The sequence below is a fragment of the Gadus chalcogrammus genome, unplaced genomic scaffold (assembly GCF_026213295.1).
Source record: "Gadus chalcogrammus isolate NIFS_2021 unplaced genomic scaffold, NIFS_Gcha_1.0 GACHA055, whole genome shotgun sequence".
NCBI lineage: Eukaryota > Metazoa > Chordata > Actinopteri > Gadiformes > Gadidae > Gadus > Gadus chalcogrammus.
This window is the reverse complement of record NW_026613490.1, coordinates 1090-24738: the sequence shown is the minus strand read 5'-3', so window position 1 is coordinate 24738 and position 23649 is coordinate 1090. Positions and strand designations below refer to the sequence as shown.

The 23649-nt window shown below is 50.9% G+C and overlaps 2 protein-coding genes and 1 non-coding gene across 5 annotated transcripts; 2 read left to right on the top strand and 1 right to left on the bottom strand.

Moving 5' to 3' along the window:
- Positions 1–2109: 2109 nt before the first annotated feature.
- Positions 2110–2181, top strand: trnap-cgg (transfer RNA proline (anticodon CGG)). The gene has a single exon. It is a non-coding gene; the product is annotated as a tRNA-Pro (tRNA).
- A 669-nt stretch (positions 2182–2850) lies between these two features.
- LOC130378036 (polycomb protein SCMH1) lies at positions 2851–19626 on the bottom strand. Of its 3 annotated transcripts, none has more exons than XM_056584980.1 (17): positions 19360–19626; positions 18358–18474; positions 17703–17770; positions 16743–16823; positions 16433–16503; positions 15289–15523; positions 14761–14849; positions 13890–14136; positions 10989–11233; positions 10208–10420; positions 9214–9340; positions 8081–8281; positions 7432–7602; positions 6915–7040; positions 6367–6465; positions 4936–5063; positions 2851–3806 (listed from the first exon to the last, which is right to left on the bottom strand). In XM_056584980.1, exons 3-17 carry the CDS (start codon positions 17725–17727, stop codon positions 3687–3689), a joined length of 2178 nt encoding a protein of 725 aa, XP_056440955.1. In that variant the 5' UTR covers positions 17728–17770; positions 18358–18474; positions 19360–19626; the 3' UTR covers positions 2851–3686. The 3 variants fall into 3 exon arrangements, with proteins under 3 accessions (XP_056440955.1, XP_056440952.1, XP_056440953.1); XM_056584977.1 differs by lacking the exon at positions 19360–19626 and adding an exon at positions 19101–19347; XM_056584978.1 differs by lacking the exon at positions 19360–19626 and adding an exon at positions 19101–19347 and having other exon boundaries at positions 13890–14133.
- Positions 19627–21367: 1741 nt separating this feature from the next.
- Positions 21368–22988, top strand: LOC130378034 (E3 ubiquitin-protein ligase TRIM47-like; the record flags this gene model as incomplete). Its single annotated transcript, XM_056584975.1, has 4 exons — positions 21368–21928; positions 22341–22506; positions 22583–22764; positions 22851–22988. Coding segments are annotated over exons 1-4 (1047 nt in total), but the record flags the coding sequence as incomplete, so codon positions are not given.
- Positions 22989–23649: the final 661 nt, after the last annotated feature.

Here is a 23649-nt window from a genome sequence, read left to right as displayed (position 1 = left end):
TGTGTTTTTATGTCTGTTGTCTTGTGTGTGTGTGTGTGTGTGTGTGTGTGTGTGTGTGTGTGTGTGTGTGTGTGTGTGTGTGTGTGTGTGTGTGTGTGTGTGTGTGTGTGTGTGTGTGTGTGTGTGTGCGTGTGTGGGTCAATTTGTGTGTGTGTGTGCATGCATGCCTCTGTGTTTGTCTGTGTATGTGCGTGCCTGTGTGTGTGTGTGTGTGCGTGTCTGTGCCTGTGCGCGTGTGTGCGTCCTTGTGTGTGTGTGTGTGTGAGAGATCTCTGGGGTAAACATTTCCAGGTAGGGTTGTTTCTCGAGGGCGAGACAAAGCCTGTCCAGCAGCTCTGACCAGGATACCAGGAAAACACAGACACACACCGATCGTCTGTCCAAACACACAGCGCTGCCTCAAAACACCCGCTTACGCACGTACAGTCTGTTGTACGTCCTGCCACTTAAACATATTACTCAGCATTGTGCGGCGTCTTATCCTAGCTATCTCTGTTGTGTACGGGGAATGGGTTAACCTAGCGATTGTTAGTGCTTGCCACTTGGCTCGACGAACATCCTTACTGTACCGACAGAAATATATACACGGTAGTTGATTCTCTTTCCTTTGACGATGTACTTATTGTGAGTCACTTTGGATAAAAGCGTATTCTCATGCCTTGAATGTAAATGTGAGTACTTTGACCTACAGCCGTCAGCACGCGGTTGTGAACATAAACCAGAGTATAAGATGAGCAACAGTGCGATTGAACTCCCTTCTCGTCCCTTTGGGTAATTTATCCTTCTGAGTAAACATGAATTAATGCATCCATTCAGCACTCCAACAACGACCGGTCATGGGTCATGCTGGGAACTAAAGCTTGGGTAAGGCAGATGGGGAAAGAGCTGGTTTGTGTTTACATATATAGCTCTCTCTCGCTCTCTCTCTCCCTCTGATACCTGAAACACCTGTGATGACTATCATGATATCAGACAGACAGCCATGCCTGTTTCCCAGTAAACCACTCTCTGCCTCTTCACAGTAAAACTGGTGAATGATTTGAATGGGTGAGTTCCCGGCTTCCTGTCAGACTGGCTGAAACGCGACCGTGAGACTTTACACCAAAAACTACAGACCCTTCCGTGACATCGCCCAGGGCGCAAGAGAAACCTTTCCTTACAATTACAGTAAGAAAATGTGACATTTAACGGAAACGGAGACATCACAGCAGACCAAGACAAAAGCCCCAGGCCTGGAGACACCTCACAGTGAAGTGAGACACATGATGTTATTGCGGGGGCGGGACCAGTGTCTTCATCTGTACCATGTGAATCACAGAACGGCCAGGGAGGAGGAGTGTTCTAGATGACTTACCTCCTTCATGTGTGATATGAACAATATTAAACATAACGGGCTGAATTCTAGGAACTGTGGTACAAGGACGTGAACATTCCGTGAGCAGGGTGAAACAAAGGTGTCGGGTGCAGAGGATATTTTCCGTCATGGTTGTGTGCTACCAGAATATCTCCTGCTGAGGCCAACAGATGGAGAGATGGCCGATGCTGGGGTGACCATGGAAGGGCAGCGGGCAGTGTTGCCAAACTGGGGGATAAATCTGGCCCAATCTGGCAACACTGGCAGCAGAGGCTATGAGAGGTTATATGAAGCGATGCGGCCCCCTGGTGGCGGAACTCCAGCATTACAATCTCAGAACAAATCCTGACGCTTTATCATCATTACTCCACAGAGGTCTATTGTGGGATATAGCTTTAGTGCGGCCGGGGTTTAAAATGTAAAGTGAAACACGAAGGGAAGTCCGCCAAAGCGATATAAAGCATTTAACTCACAAAGTCTCCACGATGCTTCGAGGTGGTCGTTGTGTACGCTGCCTCTGTGAGGGATGGATCAACGAGTGCTTGGTTATTTTGTTTAAATTAATATTATTATTGTGAATACATGTGTAACCTGATGTTATCTGATAACAAAATAATCACGTTTTTCATATCAGGATTCATGGATCACAGAGGAACTGACTGATAACATGGAGGAGTATGGGTTTAGTGCTACAGATAACAGTAGATTTACGGGCCAAGTTTTCTGATTAAAAGCAGTTTGGATAATTATATCGCGGCTCGTTGGTCTAGGGGTATGATTCTCGCTTCGGGTGCGAGAGGTCCCGGGTTCAAATCCCGGACGAGCCCTTGTCTATGCTTTAATCGATCGGATGAGCAGCAAGCGGAAACTTTAATGAGATAATCTTACATTGAATCAGACTGAACGATTGTGTGTTGTGGTTAGGTTGCAGTGTGTCCAATATTTGACAAATCATCCATTACCAGGAAAAGTTTCTCTACAACTATTACAAAATACCGTGTCTTGTCTCTCTGGTGTTTTTTTTGTGCTTTCACGAAAAGTAACTTATTACATCTAGGTATTAACTAATTATTACATTAATCATTATTAACTAAATTATGATTACATTTTAGGTTAACTTTAAAGTAAAAATAAAGGTTAACATTGGAGGATTGCACATATTGAATAAAGCTGACTGCAACAGGCTGCGATCACAGATCAGTTAACCATTTGGCGATTCTCTGCAGATGATTCATTGATACATTTGTGATAATTCATTTTACGGGATAATCTTTGAACTGTTATTTTGTCAAACGACAAAAAACAAATCAGTTCATTTCAGAAATCGAGACATCATTGACGCCTAACAACCATTGGTGGATTTCTCTGCAGATGATTCATTGATTGATTTTTGATCATTCATTTTACAAGATAATGTTTGAACTGTCATTTTATCATCCAAAGACCAAAAACAAATCAGTTCATTTCACAAATCGAGAAATCATTGAGAAGGACAAACTAGATTACAACATATCAACAAAGCAGACGTCAGCCCAGCCAATCCCAGACTGGCTGGTGGCTGAGGGTGTGTTTGATAAACGACAGCAGCAGCCCAGGCGGGTGGAGTTACTGAACATTTATTGAACCATGTTGAGTATGAAGACACGTTCAATGTAGGACCTCTAATAATATCGTATAAAAATGAAAAAGGTACAAATAAAGACAGACAAGGCATTATAAACAACATCAAGACCGAGACACGTCCGACGGGACCTTCCCAATAAATGTTATTTCTATTCTTTTTTTATATATAAAAACGATTTCCCACCTCCTCAGTTGATTTCATCATTACAAAAAGTACCTCAGAAGGGGAGCTAACCGCGTCGTAGTGTTTGTCTTCATTTTAACAACACACGTTGAAAAAGAGCTTCTTTTCAGGATAAAAACAAATATTAAAAAAAAAACATTTCAAACCACCTTCTCTTCGAGTCCGTCTGAAGTGCGCAACGCGGCGGTTGAAACAGCGCAGGCGGCGACGTCCCAACCGAAAAAACGAGTCCTCATTTGATGAGGTCTGGGGGCGGAGCTTATGAAGGGGGCGGGGTTAAACACTAAATCTGGTCGGCTGGTGATGTCAAACCGAAATTTTACCGTGGGGCGAAAATTATACGACGGTACAATTTTTCGCCCCCGGTACCATTTTGGGGTGACGGTGCCGCTTGCTACATGTACGGTCTCAAACAACGTCCCAGAATGCATTTCATGAAATACTGAATGTCAAAACACAAGAGGGAGGGGGAGGGGAGGGGAGGGGGGGGGCGGAGTCCTTTTGAAGCTGCTCCGGGATTGGCTGTTAATGGCGCTTGAGCTTGTCGATGTGGAAGGTGAGTTTGAGGGCGGGGCCAAGCTTCAGGCCCATGTATTTCATCATCATGTCGCTGCGCAGCAACAGGAGGGCTCTGCCGTCAATCTCCTGGAAGAAGGAAACAGAAATAAAAACGTAAAAAACAACGTAACTGGCCCAATGCAACATGAACGCACTCCTTTCATCATCGTTCCTCAGCAAGTCGTGTGTACCCTTATTTAGTTTAATCCCTTGAAAGTATTACTGAGATTCATGTTTCATAAATAGCTTCATGGTTAATAGAATGCATTTCTACTGCGCTTTTCTAACCAGTGGCCACTCAAAAAACACTTTTAAGATATTGCCCAACATTCACCCATTCATGCCAACATTCACACACCGACGGAGCAGTCAGGATGAGGCGTCTTGCTCAGGGACACCTCGACACTCTGCTAGGAGGAGTCGGGGATCAAACTAGCAACCTTACGGTCAGGCCTGCCTTAACCTGCCATTGGGCCCTGGGGCTGAGTTGTTTCGTAGGCCCCCTGAGAGGGGATCTTACAATGAAGATGTGTAACTTTTTTCCGACATTTTGCCGGTGTTGACTGGGGGGTGGTGGGGGTTGGACGTGAAATCCTGACGGGGGGGAGGGTGAGACGACTGTGGCTGTGGTGTCAAGGGGCCACTGGGCCCAGCTACCACTAGTAGCCCTCTTCTTTCTTGGCTCATGATAGGCCTCTGATCTTTGTAAGCCCCAAACAAAAAATCACATTGTCTTGGGCCTTCACCGATCGGGGGGCCTATCATGGGCCAGTATAAAATAAAAATAATGTTTTTTTTTTTTTTACTGCAGCTCATGATAGGCCCCCCCGATCGGCGAAGGCTTCAGCCCAGGCAAGCATGTGCATTAAGGCGGCCTTGCTTCCGGTTACGAGCCAACCTGCTCAACCTCCTGAACCACGTCATTTTTTCGTCTTCAAAGCTGCAGTATGTAGAATTTAGTGGCATCCAATGAAACAGACGTGTCAGAAATATAAACTCATATCGTTAAGTATGTTTTAATAAGAGCATCACCCCATGAAAATAACAGAAGGTATCCAGCATGAAAATCCCTGAATAAATATAAATGAATAATGAATAAATAGCATTTGATCTGTTGATTACAACCAATCACAGCAGCCGTCTCCCCAGAGGACCCGTCTGTGGGTGCATCGGCGGCTGTGATTGGCCGTGCCCGTGCCCGTGCCCGTGTACGTACGTGCTTCCTGAAGAGGTCGGCGTGCGGGGCCAGCACGGGGTCCACCTCGCGGATGTACTGCATGACCTCCTCCACCGTCCACAGGCCGGGGTCCTGATGGCTGGGCCGCGGGCTGTCCCGCTGGCTGCCTGCGCCGAGGGCAGACAGGACCCGTCACTCAATAGTACTACCTCTGATACTAGTACTAGTACCAGACATTAGTGGAAGTAATACTAATGAAGTAGTACTTCCTCTAATACTAATACGAGACATTATGAAGTAGTACTTCCTCTAATACTAGTACTAGTACCAGACATTAGTGGAAGCAATACTAATGATCAGGTGGAGGGTTACCTGTGTTAGGACTAACAGGTGAAGGGTTACCTGTGTTAGTACTAACAGGTGGAGGGTTACCTGTGTTAGTGCTAACAGGTGGAGGGTTACCTGTGTTAGTACTAACAGGTGAGGGGTTACCTGTGTTAGTACTAACAGGTGAAGGGTTACCTGTGTTAGTACTAACAGGTGGAGGGTTACCTGTGTTAGTGCTAACAGGTGGAGGGTTACCTGTGTTAGTACTAACAGGTGGAGGGTTACCTGTGTTAGTACTAACAGGTGGAGGGTTACCTGTGTTAGTACTAACAGGTGAAGGGTTAGCTGTGTTAGTACTAACAGGTGAAGGGTTACCTGTGTTAGTACTGACAGGTGGAGGGTTACCTGTGTTAGTACTAACAGGTGGAGGGTTACCTGTGTTAGTACTAACAGGTGGAGGGTTACCTGTGTTAGTACTAACAGGTGGAGGGTTACCTGTGTTAGTACTGACAGGTGAAGGGTCAGGTGGAGGGTTACCTGTGTTAGTACTAACAGGTGGAGGGTTACCTGTGTTAGTGCTAACAGGTGGAGGGTCAGGTGGAGGGTTACCTGTGTTAGTACTAACAGGTGAAGGGTTACCTGTGTTAGTACTAACAGGTGAGGGGTTACCTGTGTTAGTACTAACAGGTGAAGGGTTACCTGTGTTAGTACTAACAGGTGAGGGGTTACCTGTGTTAGTACTAACAGGTGAAGGGTTACCTGTGTTAGTACTAACAGGTGAGGGGTTACCTGTGTTAGTACTAACAGGTGAAGGGTTACCTGTGTTAGTACTAACAGGTGGAGGGTTACCTGTGTTAGTGCTAACAGGTGAAGGGTTACCTGTGTTAGTACTAACAGGTGGAGGGTTACCTGTGTTAGTACTAACAGGTGGAGGGTTACCTGTGTTAGTACTAACAGGTGGAGGGTTACCTGTGTTAGTACTAACAGGTGAAGGGTTACCTGTGTTAGTACTAACAGGTGAAGGGTCAGGTGGAGGGTTACCTGTGTTAGTACTAACAGGTGAAGGGTTACCTGTGTTAGTACTAACAGGTGGAGGGTTACCTGTGTTAGTGCTAACAGGTGGAGGGTCAGGTGGAGGGTTACCTGTGTGTTTGGGGGGCGACCGGTGTGCTGAGGAGGGGGAGAGAGGGCTCTTCTTCAGGTGCTCCGCCCCTCCCACTCCGTTCTCCCCCAGGGCCTCACCTGTGCAGGTAAACAACGACTGAAGTTATTCAACCTACACTAATTAATTGGTAACAAGTCGTAACATGCTAGTTGTGATGAAGATAAAACCCTGCAGGGCTAGCGGTGAGCTAGTATTGGGATAGCGTTGAGCTAGCATTGAGCTAGCGGTGAACTAGCGTTAAGCAACAATGAGCTAGCAATGAGCTACAATGAGTTAGCGGTGAGTTACAAAGAGTTAGTTCTGCGCCAACAGTGAGCTAGCGGTGAGCTAGCGTTGAGCTAGCAGTGAGCTAGCAGTGAGCTAGCGTTGAGCTAGCAGTGAGCTAGCGCTCAGCCAGCAGTGAGCTAGCGCTCATCCAGCAGTGAGCTAGTGTTGAGCCAGCAGTGAGTTAGCGGTGAACTACAAGGAGCTAGCGCTGAGCTAGCACTGAGCTAGCGGCGGTCAGGACCACACCCGGAGCCCGTACCGTCGGCGGGCTGGCGGTGGGCCTTGGCCATCTTGTGGGGCGGGGGGCTGGCGTAGGCGTCGTGGAGGAACCTCTTGATGCCCCGCCCCGGGCCGCTGGGCAGCCCGTCCCCGAAGCCCCTCCTCTCTGGGGAACAGGGAGCACAGACACAAACACACACAGAGACGCGTCAGTGGTGCTTCTCTACCCACGATGAGCCCATACTAATGGCTCTAACCTGGAGTGGGCGGGGTTAATTACCCAGAGTGGGTGTGGTTAATTACCCAGAGTGGGCGTGGTTATTGCCTGGAGTGGACTTGGCTATTACCTGGAGTCGGTGGGGCTATTGAGTGTGTCGGGTGGGCGTGGCTCTAGTCTCAAGTGTGGGTGTGGTTATTAACCTGAGGGGGTGTGGTTATTACCTGTCGTGCTGTTTTGGCTATAACCTGGAGTGTGGTCGTGGTTAATACATATAGGGGGTGTGGCTATTACCTTGCGCGTGGGCGTGGCTATTAGATATAGGGGGTGTGGCTATTACCTGGCGTGTGGGCGTGTCCCTCGTAGTGCAGCCCGCCCCTGGCCACCGGTTGGCTGCCGAACAGCGCGTCACAGTGCAGGTTGTGGCAGAGCTTCTCCAGGAAGCGCAGGACGTAGGTCACGCTGCTGACCGTGGGCAGGGTCAGCGTGTGCTGCTGCTGCTCGAAGTAGGCTGCAGGGGTCAGGGGTCAGGGGTCAAAAGGTCAAAGGGGCAGAGGACAGAAAGGGTCACAGAACTGGACTCATCTGACACGGTCTGGGTGACACTAACTCTGCACAACTCGTATATAAAGTAGTGCTGTCAAGCGATTAAAATATTTAATCGCGATTAATTGCAATTTTTTTAGATGCTAAATATCCCTTGATCAACATGGAGAAGTGCATCGGCTTGCCTTGTGCTAATGTTTTTTTTTTGCGTTAATCGCACGATAAAAAAATGAACGCCATTAAAATTGGTTTGCGTTAACGCCGTTAATAACGCGTGTAACTGACAGCACTAATATAAAGTAATCATCGCAGTAGCAACAGTATTACTACGAATAACCGGAATGCAGTTCATTGCTATTATAAAACCCTCTCTGTTCATTAATGAACCTCGTTACTGGCAGCAACCAATCACAGCCCGGCTCCCTCCCCAGCTGCCGTCCTACCAGAGATGAGCTCGCCCCCGTGGCCGGGCTTCAGGCAGCAGAAGACGGTGTTCTGGTTGTGGGCGGCGTCCACGCAGGCCTGGACGCACTGCTGCAGCACCACCGAGGCCCGGCCCGGCCCGAAGTGGTCCGGCAGCAGCTGCACCCGCCGCTGGTCCAGGTGGGGGCCCACCTTACCGAACTTGTTCAGGTACACGCACACTGGGGGGGTAGAACCAATAGCTTACACACTGGAGGGGATGGAACCAACACAGTTACACACTGGAGGGGTGGAACCAATGGGTTACACACTGGGGGGGTAGAACCAATGGGTTACACACTGGGGGGGTGGAACCAATAGGTAACACACTGAGGGGTGGAACCAATAGGTTACACACTGGGGGGGGGTAGAACCAATAGTTTACACACCTGGGGGGGTAGAACCAATAGGTTACACACTGGGGGGGGTAGAACCAATAGGTTACACACTGGGGGGGGTAGAACCAATAGTTTACACTGGGGGGATAGAACCAATAGTTTACACTGAGGGGGATAGAGCCAATAGTTTACACTGGGGGGATAGAACCAATAGTTTACACTGGGGGGATATAACCAATAGTTTACACTGGGGGGATAGAACCAATAGTTTACACTGGGGGGATAGAGCCAATAGTTTACACTGGGGGGACAGAGCCAATAGTTTACACTGGGGGGGTAGAACCAATAGTTTACACTGGGGGGATGGAACCAATAGTTTACACTGAGGGGGATAGAGCCAATAGTTTACACTCTGGAGAGTAGAACCAACATAGTTACACACTGGGGGGATAGAACCAATAGTTTAGACACTGGAGGGGATAGACCAACACAGTTAGACACTGGATTAGAACCAAGACATTTAAGGGTCAGAACCAATATCAACGCTTGCCTGAATCCATTTTTTTTTCAAACGACCACATTTAATCGCCCAGTTGCACACAGCCTCACTCCACAAGAGCACTGTGCTGTTCAGCAGGATGTTGTGTGTGTGTGTGTGTGTGTGTGTGTGTGTGTGTGTGTGTGTGTGTGTGTGTGTGTGTGTGTGTGTGTGTGTGTGTGTGTGTGTGTGTGTGTGTGTGTGTGTGTGTGTGTGTGTGTGTGTGTTTGCGTGTAACCTGTGGGGGCCTGCAGGGCCGAGGTGGGGATGGTGGCGTGGTCCAGGGGGACGGTGCTGGTGTCGGGCTCCGGGGTGCTGCAGGTGGGGGAGGAGGGGGCGGCGTGGGGGACCACCCGCGGCTTCCTCTGAACACAGGGAGAGAGCCTCTGATTGGTTGGTGAGGGGGAGAGGCTCTGATTGGTTGGTGAGGGGGAGAGAGGCTCTGATTGGTTGGTGAGGGGGAGAGAGCCTCTGATTGGTGGGTGAGGGGAGAGAGGCTCTGATTGGTTGGTGAGGGGGAGAGAGGCTCTGATTGGTTGGTGAGGGGGAGAGAGCCTCTGATTGGTGGGTGAGGGGAGAGAGCCTCTGATTGGTTGGTGAGGGGGAGAGAGGCTCTGATTGGTTGGTGAGGGGGAGAGAGCCTCTGATTGGTGGGTGAGGGGAGAGAGGCTCTGATTGGTTGGTGAGGGGGAGAGAGCCTCTGATTGGTTGGTGAGGGGGAGAGAGCCTCTGATTGGTGGGTGAGGGGAGAGAGGCTCTGATTGGTTGGTGAGGGGGAGAGAGCCTCTGATTGGTTTGTGAGGGGGAGAGGCTCTGATTGGTTGGTGAGGGGGAGAGAGCCTCTGATTGGTTGGTGAGGGGGAGAGAGCCTCTGATTGGTTGGTGAGGGGGAGAGAGGCTCTGATTGGTTGGTGAGGGAGAGAGAGCCTCTGATTGGTTGGTGAGGGGGAGAGAGGCTCCGATTGGTTGGTTAGGGAGAGAGGCTCTGATTGGTTGGTGAGGGAGAGAGGCTTTGATTGGTTGATTAGGGAGAGGGAAGCTCTGATTGGTTGGTGAGGGGGAGAGAGGGTCTGATTGGCTGTATTTTATAAAAAATAAATACAGAATACAGACAAACGAATATGCAAGAAAAAACTAAATAAAAACAAAAGAGGACGAGTTAAAAGCCGGTCCATAAAATAAAAGCTTTGAAGGAGATTTAAAAGCAGCCAACGTGAGGCCAGCTCTGCTACCTTGCTGCCCGGTTTGGGCCCCCTCTTCTTTGGGATCTTAACGGGCTCCGGGAGGTTCTGGTTCTGCTGCAGGGCCACCCGCTGGGCCCAGTTGGCAGGCAGCCGGCCCCTGGGTCTGCCCGGGCCTAGGGGCCTCCCGGGGCCCACCACCACCGGCCGGCCAGGACCCACCATGGACCCCTCCAACCAGCCAGGCCTCCTCGCCCAGCCCATCTGGGGGGGGGGGGGGGGGGGGGGGGAAAAGAGAGAGAGAGAGGGGGGGGAAAAAGAGAGAGAGAGAGAGAGAGAGAGAGAGAGAGAGAGAGAGAGAGAGAGAGAGAGAGAGAGAGAGAGAGAGAGAGAGAGAGAGAGAGAGAGAGAGAGAGAGAGAGAGAGAGAGAGAGAGAGAGAGAGAGAGAGAGAGAGAGAGATTCAGTGTGGAGTTTGAAACTTGCCGTTGAGCAGCGCATTACATAAACTAAACCTCATGACGTGTTTAAAATCCTCCAACCAAAACCTTCCATTGCATGCTTACATACATTCATTTACACTTGTTAAAGTACTTGCAGACAGTGTCTTAAATCATATGTTTGGTTAAATGCGTTCTGCTGTTCCAGCCCCTATAACGAGGTCTCCCCACTAACGAGGTCTCCCCACTAACGAGGTCTCCCCACTCACGAGGTCTCCCCACTAACGAGGTCTCCTCTCTCCAGGGAGGCGGACCACCGACCGGACCCCCCCCCTCTACGTGGTCCAGAGTCCCCCACCCAGGGGGTCCCGGGTGCAGGCCGGACCGGCTCACCTTGCTGCCGGGCTTGGGGCCTCTCTTCTTGGGGATCTTGATGGGCTCCAGGCCCTTGCCCTGGGGCCCGCCCTGGGCCCCTGCCAGCGCGCCGGGGCCCTTGGGCCCCCAGGGCCCGGGGAGCTTGGTTTTCCGGCGGCCCGGCTTGCGTCCTCGCTGGCCCGGGGGCCGTCCAACGGCGGGGGGGGGGTGCACGGCGTCCACGCTGCCGTCAGTCAGGGGCCCCGGGGTCTTTGGGAGGACGACTGAGAGACAAACGGACAGAGGTTATCACCATGACATAGAGAGGTCACCGTGATATCCAACGTCTCCATGGAGATCACCATGACAACCATGGAGAGGTCACCGTGATATCTAACGTCTCCATGGAGATCACCATGACAACCATGGAGAGGTCACCGTGATATCCAACGTCTCCATGTGGATCACCATGACAACCATGGAGATCAGCATCATGACCAACGTCACCATGGACAGATCACCATGGTAACAAACGTCACCGAGGAGACCACCGTGATAGCCAACGTCACCATGGAGATCACCATGGTAACCAACCTCACCATGGAGAGATCACCGTGGTAACCATGGAGATCACCATGGTAACCAACCTCACCATGGAGAGATCACCGTGGTAACCAACCTCACCATCGAAACAACACACGCAAGCGTCATCACCATGAGAACGACAGAGACATGGCCCTGCTCGTCTCGTTGACCAACTGATGGAAAAAAATCTAATGTCACCCAGCTTTGGTCTCCATGACAACAGCCAGGGTCGGTTCTGGTGATTGAGTCACTTGTACAAAGAGTCGATGGAATGAGCCAATCAAAACCCTTCCGCCCATCAAGGGTTAGACTCTGCAGTGAGACAGCTGGAATAACTCAGAGAATAAACAGTGTATGTTTATTACAACTGTATTCTATTCACTGGTTGTAGAGAGGAGTACAGGCTGAACAACAGCCGCAGGAACGATCTTAGATGAACCAGTGAACCTCATGACATGCAAGCACATGACGAGCACGTGAATGATGTGCAAGTGCTCATGCATAAATAAACAAATTCCCTACATACCAAACATTAGACGATAACTACACTCCCAAAGAAGTGCACACAACTATCAACCACAATAACAACTACACTCACTCGGTCAGGTCAGTCTGTCCTTCCCTCTCTATGTAGTGTGTGTGTGTGTGTGTGTGTGTGTGTGTGTGTGTGTGTGTGTGTGTGTGTGTGTGTGTGTGTGTGTGTGTGTGTGTGTGTGTGTGTGTGTGTGTGTGTGTGTGTGTGTGTGTGTGTGTGTGTGTGTGTGTGTGTGTGTGTGTGGATCCACCCGACCTGACTGAGAGCTGCAGTTGGTTTTTTCCTATGAGGTCATCGAGTTCAGCCCCAGAAGAACGGCGCGAGACCTCAGTCCACCCCGCAGGAAAACACCAAATATGGTCACGTGGCATTTAGCAACATAGCTTAGCCCCGGAAGCTAACACTCACCGTGATCCTCTGGAGGAAAGTAAAAGGATTCCTCCGTCCCCCGCTCTCTCTCTCTCTCGCTCTCTTTCCGCTCTCCTCCTCTCCCTCTCTGTTCTCCTGAAGCACTCGCCGCTCCTTCTCTCCCTCTGCGTCGCTCCTCCCCCGTCCCTCCCCTGGCCCTCCCCCGTCCCTCCCCCTCCCCTTGATGTAAATATTGAGTCTTTCACAGTCACCAGCCATATGCCTCGGCTGGATCTCTCTCTCTCCCCCATCTCTCCCTCCCTCTCGCTCTCTCTCCGTCTCTCTCTCTCTCTCTCTCTCCCCCTGTCGCTCTCTCTCTCCCCCCCTCTCACGTTATCACACTGCCAAGACCAGGCCCGCGAGGGGGAACCCAACCACACACCACACACACACACGCTGACACGCACAGACGCCAGCTCCTCTTGGGTGAGTGCCAGGCCTCTCGTTCAGCCGACAGCCCCCCGTGCCCTCCGTATGCCCCCCCCCCCCCCTGCTCCGTCCCATCCCGTCTCTGGATCGCTACACTTCCTGTCCCCTGGTGACAGCCACAGGAAGTGTCAGAGGAGCAGGGCTGTGATTGGTCTAAAGACCCTGGGACCACTGAGCTCTGGGTACAGCCTGAGCGTCCACGTCCACACACTCACTAGCGGGACCCCAACGCACACACGAGGACATGGAGGGTAGACCTCCTGAGACCCGGTTCAGCCCCTCCCTCCTCACACGAGAGTGAGAGAGTGAGAGAGTGAGAGTGAAAGTGTTGCCCAATAGACCTCTGAAGAATAAGTCCCACCTCCGAGGTCAAATGTCTATGAGACTTGGACATAACATCGGGGTTTTGAATGATCGTACATAACGAACTCTGTAGGTGGCGAAGAAGTAAAAGCTGGTTCACGCTTTGAACTACACACTTTTTTCCATCTAGTTTCCACTGGGGTCCTGGATTGTCGGTGCCGTTCATCGAAAAACCCAGTCGAAACCAGATGGAAAAAGTGTGTGGTTCAAAACGTGAACCAGCTTTTACTTCTTAGCCACCTTCAGAGTTTGTTATGGACGATCATTCTAAACCCGGATGTTATTTCCCGTAGACATTTAACCGAGGAAACCGAAGCAACGGAGGCGGGACATATTCTTCAGAGGTCAGAGGTCATTCTTCAAGTGTCACAGAAGTGTCTGACGCTGACCTGAGGCTCAGCGTCAGACACTTCTCTCTCATCAGTAAAACTTTAAACCAACAGAGCCCCCCTACATCCCATGCACCCCTCAGCCCTCACACACACCCTGCACCCATGGGTGAGCTGCTGACCTCTGACCTTTAGTCCTGGCCGGCTGCTGAGGGTACCCCATCCACCACACCACTCCACCTCAACATCCACCATGCCAAACCCAATCATCCACCCCCAAACAGTCCTGACCTTTGGTGCCGGGGGGCTGCAGGTGGTCCCCGGTGAGGGCGCACCAGCCCACGGGGAAGACGTCGCGGGAGTCGTAGCGGCAGTAGTAGTCGAAGGCGCCCCTCCAGCCGTCGAAGGTGACCAGCACCTCGCCGCCGCGCAGCGCGCCCACCGTGGCCGGGCAGATGAAGCTGGGGTTCTTACGGTCCACCGCCTCCAGCTTCAGCCCCACCTGGAACGAGTTCTGCGCCGGGGCCGCGGGCTCCTGCTGGGGGAGGCCAGGGGGGGGGGGGGGGGAGGGAGGGGAGGGAGGGGAGGGGAGGGGGGAGACAGGGGAACTCTTATTCAGCGAGAAGCCACATGGAGGGGTGGGGTCCTCGATGGCTGATACGTTGTGGGGGTGATGGTAGAGGAGGTTCATCGATCACAGAGAAGAACACAAATCAAACCCGAGGAAATGGGTCTTTGGAAAGTAGAATACAACAGACATGAGACGCTGATACAGGCCAGCCTGTGAGGCTAGCCCCGAGCTAGCCCGGAGCTACTCTCGAGTTAGCCCGGAGCTAGCCCGGATCCAGCTCGGAGCTAGTCTCGAGCTAGCCAGGAGCTAGCCTGGAGCTAGTCTCGAGCTAGCCGGGATCCAGCCCGGCGCTAGTATCGAACTAGCCTGGAGCTAGCCTCGAGACACGCCTGGAGCTAGCCCGGAGATAGCCCGGAGCTAGCCCGGAGCTAGCCCGGAGCTAGCCCGGAGCTAGCCCGGAGCTAGCCCGGAGCCAGCCCGGAGCCAGCCCGGAGCTAGCCTGGAGCCAGCCCGGCTGGCTCCACTGACGCATCACCATGGTCATGGTGTCATGGTGATGCGTCAGTGGCCAGGTGAGCGGTGTGCAGCTACCTTGTGGAAGATGCGTGCGGGGGCCATCTCTGCCCCGTTGAGGGTCTTCAGGAGGAACATGGGCCAGGATGAGGCGTTGAGCCGGAACCCTGGGGAGGGAACACGCTGGCACTCAGAACAGAGGAGCTGGGGGCGGGGGCTACACTGCATCTGGACTCACGCTGCCGTGAGTGCACGCGCGTGTGTCCCTTTAGGAGGATGCACCTGTGTGTGTGAGTGCATGTGCATATGTGTGTGTGCGTGTGTGTGTGTCCTTTTTACTGCATGTGCATGTGTGTGCGTGTGTGTGTGTCCTTTTTAGTGCATGTGCATATGTGTGCGCTTGTGTGTGTCCTTTTAAGTGTATGTGTGTGTGTGTGTCCTTTTAAGTCCATGTGCATTTGTGCGTGTGTGTGTGTGTGTGTCCTTTTAAGTGCATGTGCATTTGTGCGTGCATGTGCATGCGTATATATGTATGTATATATGTGTATCTGTGAATGTGTGTGTGCGTGCGTGTGTGTGTGCGCGTGCGTGCGTGCGTGCCCTCACCCAGCGGCGGCTGCAGCATCCCGCCGTTCTTCTCGCAGTGGCCGATGGGGTGGATCTCCGAGGAGTCCGCCAGCCGCCAGAAGTCGTTCTTGTTGTCGGAGCCGTCGAGGCGGAGGCGGAGCCTGGCGCCCGTCAGCCCCACCACGGTGGCGATGCAGGTGGACGTGGTGTTGCGGGGGTCCAGGGCCTCCAGCTTCATGCCCGCCTTGAACTCGTTCAGCGGGGGGGTGGCGCTCTGGGGGGGGGAGGAGGGGGGACTTGAACCGACAACCTCTCAACCAGTGGTTCCCACATGGGGGTACACGCACCCCTAGGGGTACGGTGGAGTACTGCAGGGGTCCTCAGCAGGTTTAAACTCTAAAAGATAGACTAGGGCTGCTTGATTACGGCAAATATCATAACCACGATTATTTTTGAGTTTGAAACCATCATGGATTTACTCAGCATGTCTCTCCCAAAAAACACTTTGTTACTGAGAACTTTCGCCTTAAAAAAATACACATATTGGCCAAAAAGGAAATGTTCAAATCAAAAATAATGTACAAACATGTATTCAGCTGTTTTGCCCTTTCTATTAAAAAAAAATGAAAATGAAAAACTTGATTATATTAGTTTTGTTTTTAATTAATCAGATCGCGCTTTCGATTTTTCCTAAGCTAGAAAATTGTAAATCGACTGAATCGACAAGTGGTTGAAATCCCTAACCCAAACACGAGAAAGGAGAATCCAAGAAAAAGAATCCAGAAGCACAAAAACGCCGTCAGTCAGGAGGAATATATTATGATGAGCTTCACCCCTACATGCTCTGACCCGCCCCTGGCGTTGTGCTTCTTTTGAGGGGAGAAATAAGCCAACAGTTGCATGAAGCACAGGCCAGTGTTTCCCACTATATTGTAAGTATTTGCATCCTTTTAATGCTCATGTTAACGCTGCCGAATGGAACGCACGGACATTATTTATTTTTACTCAACAAAAAATGTTTTGTGCCGGTGAAAGGGGGTACTAAAAAATATCTTACACTAGAGGAAAGTCTGAGAACCACTGCTCCAAACAAAGTGCTGAATCACTGTGGGCGGAGTCAGTGTGGGCGGAGTCAGTGTGGGCGGAGTCAGTGGGGGCGGGGTCAGTGGGGGCGGAGTCTGACCTGTCTGAAGCAGGATGCGGGTGCGGCGGTGGCTCCCGTCTCCTTCAGGTACTTCTCCCAGCTGAAGTGACCTATGGGGACGCAGGGGGCGGAGCTTCGTCAGACGGGCAGCGCGTCGTACGCGGAGGCGGGACTTATTCTTCAGAGGTCTATTGTGATTCCGCTCCACGCTAAAACGTCGGAGCATTGACGCATCGGCCGGGATTTGCGTCAACGCTCCGACGTTTTCCGCAGACACAGAGTTCAGGTTTCCGACATTTGCATTAGGTTCGATGAACCAGTATGTCTACTGGTTACGGGTTACTGGTACCTGCTTGGTACTGGGAGGGCACTCTGGAGGGACGCCCACTGCGTGCGTGTTTGATCCGTCTGGCATCTTTCCATTCGACGGCTGAGAGAAACGACAACGCAATTACATCATGACGTAACCACGAGAGCTATGACCTTTAACCTGTAATCATCCCTCCACCCAAACAAGACCAGCTGGTCCAGGACCAGGGGATAGAGGACCAGGGGATAGAGGACCAGGGGATAGAGGACCAGGGGATAGAGGACCAGGGGATAGAGGACCAGGGGATAGAGGACCAGGGGATAGAGGACCAGAGGACCAGGGGGATAGAGGACCAGGGGATAGAGGACCAGGGGATAGAGGACCAGGGGATAGAGCACCAGGGGATAGAGGACCAGGGGATTGAGGACCAGGGGATTGAGGACCAGGGGATTGAGGACCAGGGGATAGAGGACCAGGGGATAGAGGACCAGGGGATAGAGGACCAGGGGATAGAGGACCAGGGGATAGAGGACCAGGGGATAGAGGACCAGGGGATAGAGGACCAGGGGGATAGAGGACCAGGGGGATAGAGGACCAGGGGGATAGAGGACCAGGGGGATAGAGGACCAGGGGGATAGAGGACCAGGGGGATAGAGGACCAGGGGGATAGAGGACCAGGGGGATAGAGGACCAGGGGGATAGAGGACCAGGGGATAGAGGACCAGGGGATAGAGGACCAGGGGATAGAGGACCAGGGGATAGAGGACCAGGGGATTGAGGACCAGGGGATTGAGGACCAGGGGATTGAGGACCAGGGGATTGAGGACCAGGGGATTGAGGACCAGGGGATTGAGGACCAGGGGATTGAGGACCAGGGGATTGAGGACCAGGGGATTGAGGACCAGGGGATTGAGGACCAGGGGATTGAGGACCAGGGGATTGAGGACCAGGGGATTGAGGACCAGGGGATTGAGGACTAGGCGGTCCAGGTTTCGGTACCTTTCTGTGGCACTGGTTTCCTCATACTCAGCGATACGGTCCCAGGTCTAGAAGACGACTGGTCTCTTCTGTGAAGAAAACGTTTACATTCAGGGCATTTAGAACACACTTTCATCAAAGTAGTAGTACATTTGTCAGAAGATCATCTAGACTATCGGGCTTGAACTGAACCCCCAGCGTTTATGTAATCCGATGTACAACCAACCCAGGATGTGGCCCAACGAGTCTGTCTGTAGTGCTCTGGAGATCTGTCAATCTCTGTGAGCATGCTTGCATTCATCAGCAAAACAAACTGCTAAAGCAGTACTAACATTGTACTCTAAAGCACAATGTTTGTTTTGGCCACATACAGAGCTTAAATACATAAAAGCAGACATTTGAAAAACACATAAGCCTTTACTTTACAATGCCAAGCATGCCAGAAATGTAAACCTCCAATTAGTTTCAGTGGCCGCGTTAAAAATGTTATTCATTACAGTACAGATCAAAACGTGTTGGCAACGAGCACACACACGCACGCGCATACACCCACGCACGGATAAACAAAACACATGCTCGGATGCACACACAACGACACATACACTCACACACACAGGCGCAGCACATATTATCACACAAACACAACCACAACACACACACGTGTGGATGACGTTACCTTAAAACTTCATAACAGTGAAACGTTCCTCTACTCCGTTCAACTCCCCTTTCAACAGAAGTGCGCCTTTTTCCAGAGCCGAGCGGGGGAAGGCCACCCTCTCCCTCCTGTTTCCGCCTGGCAAAGTGACAGCACCCCGGGGTTAGAACCGCTGATCTCACGATGACCTCAGCTCCTCTTTGATCTCAGGTCCCATGCAACATGCGTGATCGGGATGCGTTTAATTAATTAACGGGGAACATAACATATAACCACAGGCACACCGCACACACGACACGGACCCACGCATCGACACGCAGACGCACACACCCACTCTGTTATGTTCACGTCCAACATGCCTGGAAACTAAACTTGCCTTCCCCTATCCGATCGCATCCCCCCTGGACTTCAACACATGATGTGATGGTAGCCACACAGCGGAGAGCCTATCTGTTAGGGATCGCATCCCCGCTGGAGCTCAACACATGTGTGGAGGTCCCTATCTGACCCTATCTGTTATGGATCGCATCCCCTATAGCAGGGCAGGGAGGGAGGCTGCGATACTCAACAGATAGGCTTCCCGCCTTGTGGCTACCATCACACGTGTGGAGGTCCATTCATAAAACGCAAAGCACACTTAAGAAATCTCTCTAACATGCATGTTTTGGTGTGGTTGTAACACCCAGCCGCGGTCCATCCCCCTCCCTGCCCACCGGAGGATAGAGGGTAAGGACCCGTGTCTACGCCTGGATAACCATGCTCACCCGTCGCACAGAATAGCGTGATTGAAGCCCGTGCCCCTCGTTCGTGAGGAGAACCAGTGATACAAATAAACAGATCCAAACGTATCCCCACACAACATCCAGCATGCCCCCGATGCTACCGGAGCATGCTAACAGCGCAGCTAGCTCCCGGGGAGCTGATCCTCGATATTAGCAGAAGCCCCGCCGCAGGGTATGAGCGCGGAGAGTTGGGGCTCTTCAAACCCCGCTGGGGATCGAACACAATATCTAGTTTGTTTACCTTTGTTGGGCAATGTGTTTGTTTTTGGTTCTGATGTTGATTTAGTGCGTGTCCGCCATTTTTCCCACACGACGAGGAGGGGGATGTTTTGCCAACATTGGACAGACGGGCTGGGAGAGGGCTGGGAAGAGAGGGTAAACAGCACCCCCCTGTGGCAGGGGAACCTACGGCGCTGCTCTGCTGCAGTACATCTACTACTCCTACTAATACCCTTCTTCTACTCATACGTACTACCACTACGACTAAAACTCTACTACTACTAATACTACTACTACTACTACTACGACGACTAATAATCTACTACTACACTCTCCTACTGCTACTACTACTAACTACGACTAATGCTATACTACTACTACGACTAATACTTTACTTCTTATACTACTACTACTACTACTACTACTACTACTACTACTACTACTACTACTACTACTGCTACTGCTACTACTACTAAGGGGGCACTCACATTAGGGAAAGTAGCCCTGTACCGTACTCAAGTATAGGCCTACGATTGCTGAGACTGATGATAATGTCCTGCCAACGATCACCCAAGAACTACCCCTCTCTGTTCTCCTCCCTTTGCTTTCCTTTCCAGAAGGTTCATTATTCATCACATTGTAAATACTGTGTATGCACAGTGTATCTTTCATACATCTGTTTATAGGAGATACTGGAATCGTTATAATATCCCACATACATTCGATATAATGAGTACCTAATATTCTAACATCTGATAACGTTAACGTTTTATACTTTGACCTCTTATTTGTTCCCCTGCTTTGGCAATGTTAATGTTTGTATCTCATGTCAATAAAGCATTGTAAATTAATTGAATTGAATTGATAAGATCACCCTCTGGTGCTTCCCGTCTTCCATGTCGGTCAAACCAGGTCAGAGTCTGAACATCGTAGGATGGAGGTGGAGCCTGACTGTCATGTCGTCTTAGCTCAGGAGGTAGAGCAGTTCTCTTGTAACCGATAGGTTGCTAGTTCAATCCCCAGCTCCTCCTAGCTAGGTGTCGATGTGTCCCTGAGCAAGACACTTAACCCTAACTGCTCATGACGAGCTGGCTGTCGCCTTGCATGGTTGACGTGTGTCAATGTGTGTATTAACCAATGTAAGTCTCTTTGGATAAAAGCGTCTGCCAAATGCCCTAATTGTAATTTAGCCACTGAAAGTCTGATTCAGTCGAAACCCCCCCGTACAGATCTTGTGGAGCTAGCTGTCTCCTAAAAGAAAACACATCAGAAACCAACACAACTATAAGGTGAGCATACTGGAGCATGCTTACAACTTCTATCGTCATTGTACTGTCATCATGGGAGAAAATGGAATGGTTTAAAGGAACCATGAGCAACATCTTGCTCTCCTGTCTGAAACCAGTGTGGGGAAAGGCAGAGACGACTCAGGGCCCTGTTCCAATTCCATGAGTGTTTTGTGACACCTCCTCACAGCCCCCTCTTCTGCTACAAGACCCTTATCGTTTGATTTGCTCAGAGCTGTCCCCAGGGGGTCGGTGACCACTGGTTCAGTTATCTCTCTCTAGGACCTCAGTCCATTTCTCAGTTCACTTAGATATAAAGGTTAACCTAGTATGGTACAATTACAGCTAAATGTTAAACACTGTATTCACGTATTTAGCCTATGATTAAAGGAGACGTTATCTGGCCCATTTGAGGGAAAGGTCAACAAAATGCCAACGTCCGGAGGGACTTTCATTCACACCGTTTGCCAATTCAGAGATGAACCCTGGTTACTTAGCTTGCCCCCCCGCCCCCACTGCTGTCACCCTGTCTCATGGTAGTTAACCTAAACTAGTCTGCGTTATGAATGTATTCTACTGGCTCATACAGTGGTATTGTTGTGAATTGTTTTTATGTATTCTTATTGTTTAAATAAATTTGATTTTTATTATTATGCTCATTATGCTGAAATATGTTTCTGATGCAGTTTGAAGAGAAAGTTAATTTCTTTGACTTAAACATTTTATTTTTTTTGGTTTCCAGGAATGGCTAGTTTTGTGTCCTTTTCCGAGGAGGCGGTCTTCTCGCGTCCGATCTGTCTGGAGGTGTTCATCAGTCCCGTCTCAACAACCTGTGGTCACAACTTCTGCAGAACCTGTATTACCAAGTTCTGGTTTGAACAGGACCGGTACAAATGTCCTGTTTGCAACGAGCTCTTCCACACACGACCTGCTCTATGGGTCAACACCTTCATCTCAGGGATGGCTGCTGAGTTTACAAGGTCTGTCCGACACAAAGTGCCTTGTGTTGAACCGGGAGACGTTCCCTGTGAGGTCTGTACCGGCACCAAGCTGAAGGCCGTTAAGTCCTGCCTAAATTGTCAAACCTCCTGCTGCCACGCCCATCTGGAGCCTCATCAGAGAGTCGCAGGACTGAGGAGACATCGGCTGGTCGAGCCTATGGATCGTCTGGAGGACAGGCTGTGTACGACACACTCTCAACTCCTGGAGCTCTTCTGCCAGACTGAGCAGGTGTTTGTGTGTCAGATCTGCACAGAGATGGGCCACACGTTCCATCCTTTTGTACCTCTGAAGGAGGAATGTAAGGTGAGGACAGCTCAGCTGGGGAAGATAGAGGCTGAGGTTCAGCAGAGTATTCAGCACAGACAACGGATGATTCAGGAGATCCAATGCACAATAAAACGGAACAAGGAGGACGCAGACAGAGAGCTATCCGAAGGAGAACAGGTCCTCAACGCTCTGATGCGCACCATCGAAAAGGCCTGGTAGGACTTCCACAAAACGGTCGACGAGAATCGGAAATCAACAGAGGAACAATTTGAAGGTCTCATCAAAGAGCTAGAACAGGAAATAGAAGACCTGACCAAAAGACGCTCAGATATGAAGCAGCTCTCACACGTCGCAGATCACCTAGATTTCCTCCAGACCTTCCAATCCGTGAAGAATCCTCCATGCTCCGGGGCAACAGGGGTGGTCCCTCCTCCGCCGCTCCCTGTAGATACCTTCAGGAGTTCCTCAGGGTCGGCTGCAGGAGACGCTGAACACGGAGATGAGGCAGCTGCGTGACGCCGAGCTCAGGAGCCTCCGGCAGTACGAGGTCGACGTGACTCTGGATCCTTGCACGGCCGACCCTCAGCTCGTCCCGTCCGGCGACGGGAAAACAAGTCGGCGATGGGGATGCGTTGGCGGAGCCCCCAGACCACCGAGGGAGGTTCACCCTGTGTCCGTACGTTCCCGCAGAGCAGGGCTTCTCCTCAGGGAGGTTCTGCTTTGAGGTTCAGACCGGAGGAAAGACCGAATGGGAGGTCGGAGTGGCGAGAAGGTCCGCCAACAGAGTAGGACGAGTCACGTCGTCCCCTGAGAACGGCTACTGGACGATCAGCCTCCGGAACAAAGAGTTGGTGGTGAACTGCGACCCTGGGGTCCGGCTCCCTGTCAGAGCGGAATCCCAGAGGGGGGGGGGGGGGTGTGGGTGTAATAGGACCAGGGTGTGGTCTCCTTCTATGAGGTGGGGGCGATGGTTCATCTCTACTCTGCTACTGGCTGCACCTTCACTGAGCCTCTCCACCCAATACTCACACCGGGCCTCTACAATGGCGGCCAGAACCCCGCCTCCCTGATCATCACACCTGTCAATCATAGGACAGTACCCGCCATCTCCAAAAAATATTATTATAACCATAATTACATTGCATTATCTGAATTAATGTAATTAAGTACGAATACTGCCTGTTCGTACCATTGAGATAAGTCTATAAAGATCTACATTATATTGGCCATGCTTCTTTTGTGCAGTTTATTCAAACTAACTTATATAATAAATAAAACCTCATGAAACCTAATGTTTTTTAGCAGCATCAGATGGTTTGTGTGCGAGAGATTATTTATTTTTTATAATTAATTGAACAGCCTTCAAACCATTCATTTGATCATCCTCAAAGAGGCGGTTAACCTAAAGCCTTGAAGACCTGTGATCCGGCAGACTGCTTCAATCCATTCTCGACAATCTTATCATACAAACTTTATCATATCCAAAAGCAGAAGAACTTTACCTCCCTCATTAATTGTGCAAGTGTGAAATGTAGAAAAACTGTATCCATTTGGCGATGCCATGCCAATTAGGCCTGCCTAGCAACTGTAACTATGTGATTTGGAGGAGCTTGCGGTGGTTCCGCTGTGCTTAATGGTCACCTGGCAGCGCCGCTAATGCCCATTTCAGCCCACAGTGGGCAGGCCGCGGCCCGGGCAATTATGTTCGGTTTCACCCGGCCACGGAGGGTTAATTGACGGTGCCTACGCGGCTGATT